The sequence below is a fragment of the Trypanosoma theileri genome (assembly GCF_002087225.1).
Source record: "Trypanosoma theileri isolate Edinburgh chromosome Unknown TM35_Tth_41_V1, whole genome shotgun sequence".
In the NCBI taxonomy this organism is placed as follows: Eukaryota; Euglenozoa; class Kinetoplastea; order Trypanosomatida; family Trypanosomatidae; genus Trypanosoma; species Trypanosoma theileri.
In genome coordinates this window covers 174,310-176,332 of record NW_021639883.1, presented here as the reverse complement: position 1 = coordinate 176,332, position 2,023 = coordinate 174,310, and the positions used below count along the sequence as shown (strand labels likewise).

Genomic DNA, 2,023 nt, shown 5'->3' with positions numbered 1-2,023 from the left:
TTTATTCTTCTGAAACTTTTTTTTAGATTTTACATAAACGTTTAAATAATGTAACCTTAATTTTTTATTTGGATTATCCATTTCAATGAGTGTTTGTTTGTTCTGTGGTTTGTCTCTCTGACTTTTTCCTTCTATAATTAGGGGAGTTATGATGCATTCTTCCTTCATTTTATGTTCTTTTTTTGTTTTCTGCTGATAGGTTAAATATATTATGTTTGTCATTTAGGTATTTGTTTTGGACGTTTTTTACTCATGTGTGTATGTGATTGTCCGGCACTTCATTCACATCGTGCTCACTTGTGTGGTGGATGTGCACTCTGTGAATGGTGAAACAGCGTATTGGATGTGATGTGTGAGAGCGATCATGTTCTCCATTTAGAATGTGGCTGTGGTTTTGGTTCTGCTTCTTTGCTGCCTTCTGCACTATCCTGTGTTGCTTCTCTTCTTCCTTCACTAGTGTGTTTCCATGTGTGGTGGGCTCTCATGACGGATCTTTTGCGGTGACGTGTGTCGCTGCAGTAGGCTGCCCTTCTCTCTCTATGTGTGTGTGGGTATATGTGTGTCTTGTGGTCTCTGTTCTTCGATCGTGGCGGTTGCTCCGTGTTCACGACTTGCCGCTATTGGCTGCTGCTCATTCTCTCTCTCTGAGCATGTGTGTCTACAAATAGGGTTGGGAGTGCAGGTTTCGTGTGCACCACCCTCGCGATACACACCTTCTTTACATGTGGATCGCTTATTACTGCTGCTCTCCTCTAGTGACTGTTTCTCTGTTTCCTTTTCGTGTCCCACATTTTCCTACTGTTAATCTTTGCAGAAGGTTGTGTCTTTTTTTGCTCTTGGTGCACTGCCAGTGTTGTGTGATTGGATGGCCACCAGCTCACTGTGTTGCTCTGCTGTGGTCTCTCTCTCTATACAACCTGTCTCTCTTTTATTTGCATTCCATTCCCTTCTCTTGTACTCTCCCAGTAACTTCAATACACAAGCTATGCACTTCCACACACCCCAGGCCACGAGTGTGGCACACTACGGCGGCGGTACGTCCTTCCGCCCGCTGATGTGCCTCACCGCACTGCTGTGCCTCATCCACCTGCTGGTGTACACCCCACTCACAGCACTGTGCAAGGATACAGATAATGCAAAGGACACTGTGAAGCTGTTGGCATTGAATATTACGGATCATCCAGTGTCGCCTCATACTTTACATGCTGTTGATGCTGGTTTCAATGCGGCACTATGGTCCCGCAACTGTACTGTGGCTGATGGCATACGTGTTAAGATTGTGACCAGGCATACGACGTTTGAGGCCTCTGGGAAGACTGTTGACGATGCACTGACTGAGGACCCTGACATTCTGGCAGTACAAGGACTTTTCGGGGATACTGCTGTAGAGCTCACTCTGCCTGCCATTGCAAAGCACCGTAGTGTTGCATTTGCACCCATCACTGCGTTTTCTAGCTTGAGAACGTGGAATCCCAATGTGTACTTTGTGCGTGCTGAACCTGGTGCTGAGCTGCTTGCGCTTGTGAACCATGCTGTGAATAAGCTTCATGTACGCAGACTTGGATTCATGTATCTCCAGAATAGTTTGTTTGGGAAGGGTGATTACGAGCAGGCTGTACGAGTCATGTCTGCCATGGGTTATGAGCTTTGTGGTGTGTTCACTTTGAACAGCTCACTTAGTGAACCTGCTGACGATGCAGTTTTCAATGCTACGTGGGATGCGTTTGCGGACACCCGCCCACAGGCTGTGATTGTGTTTGGTTCGCCTATTAGCGACACTGCGAAGTTTATCATGAGAATGCTGACGGACAGTCGCACTGTTGGTGCATATCTGCTGGGTCCCTTTGTTGTGCAGGACATGCTTTTGAGTGTGTGGCGTCAGGCAGTAGATAAATATATTCCGTTTGTGAGTGGCCAAGTGATCACGACGGGCACAAACCCACTTGCGACGGACACACAGTACACTGCGATCCAGCGCTTCCAGACAGCAATGGAGACGTACCTAAGACATTGTAATCACGGT

At 46.8% G+C, this 2,023-nt stretch overlaps 1 protein-coding gene across 1 annotated transcript; it reads left to right on the top strand.

The window, feature by feature from the left end:
- Positions 1-865: 865 nt before the first annotated feature.
- TM35_000411660 (receptor-type adenylate cyclase) lies at positions 866-2,023 on the top strand (the record flags this gene model as incomplete). The annotated part of the gene is made up of 1 exon (XM_029029874.1): positions 866-2,023. A coding segment is annotated over one exon (1,158 nt), but the record flags the coding sequence as incomplete, so codon positions are not given.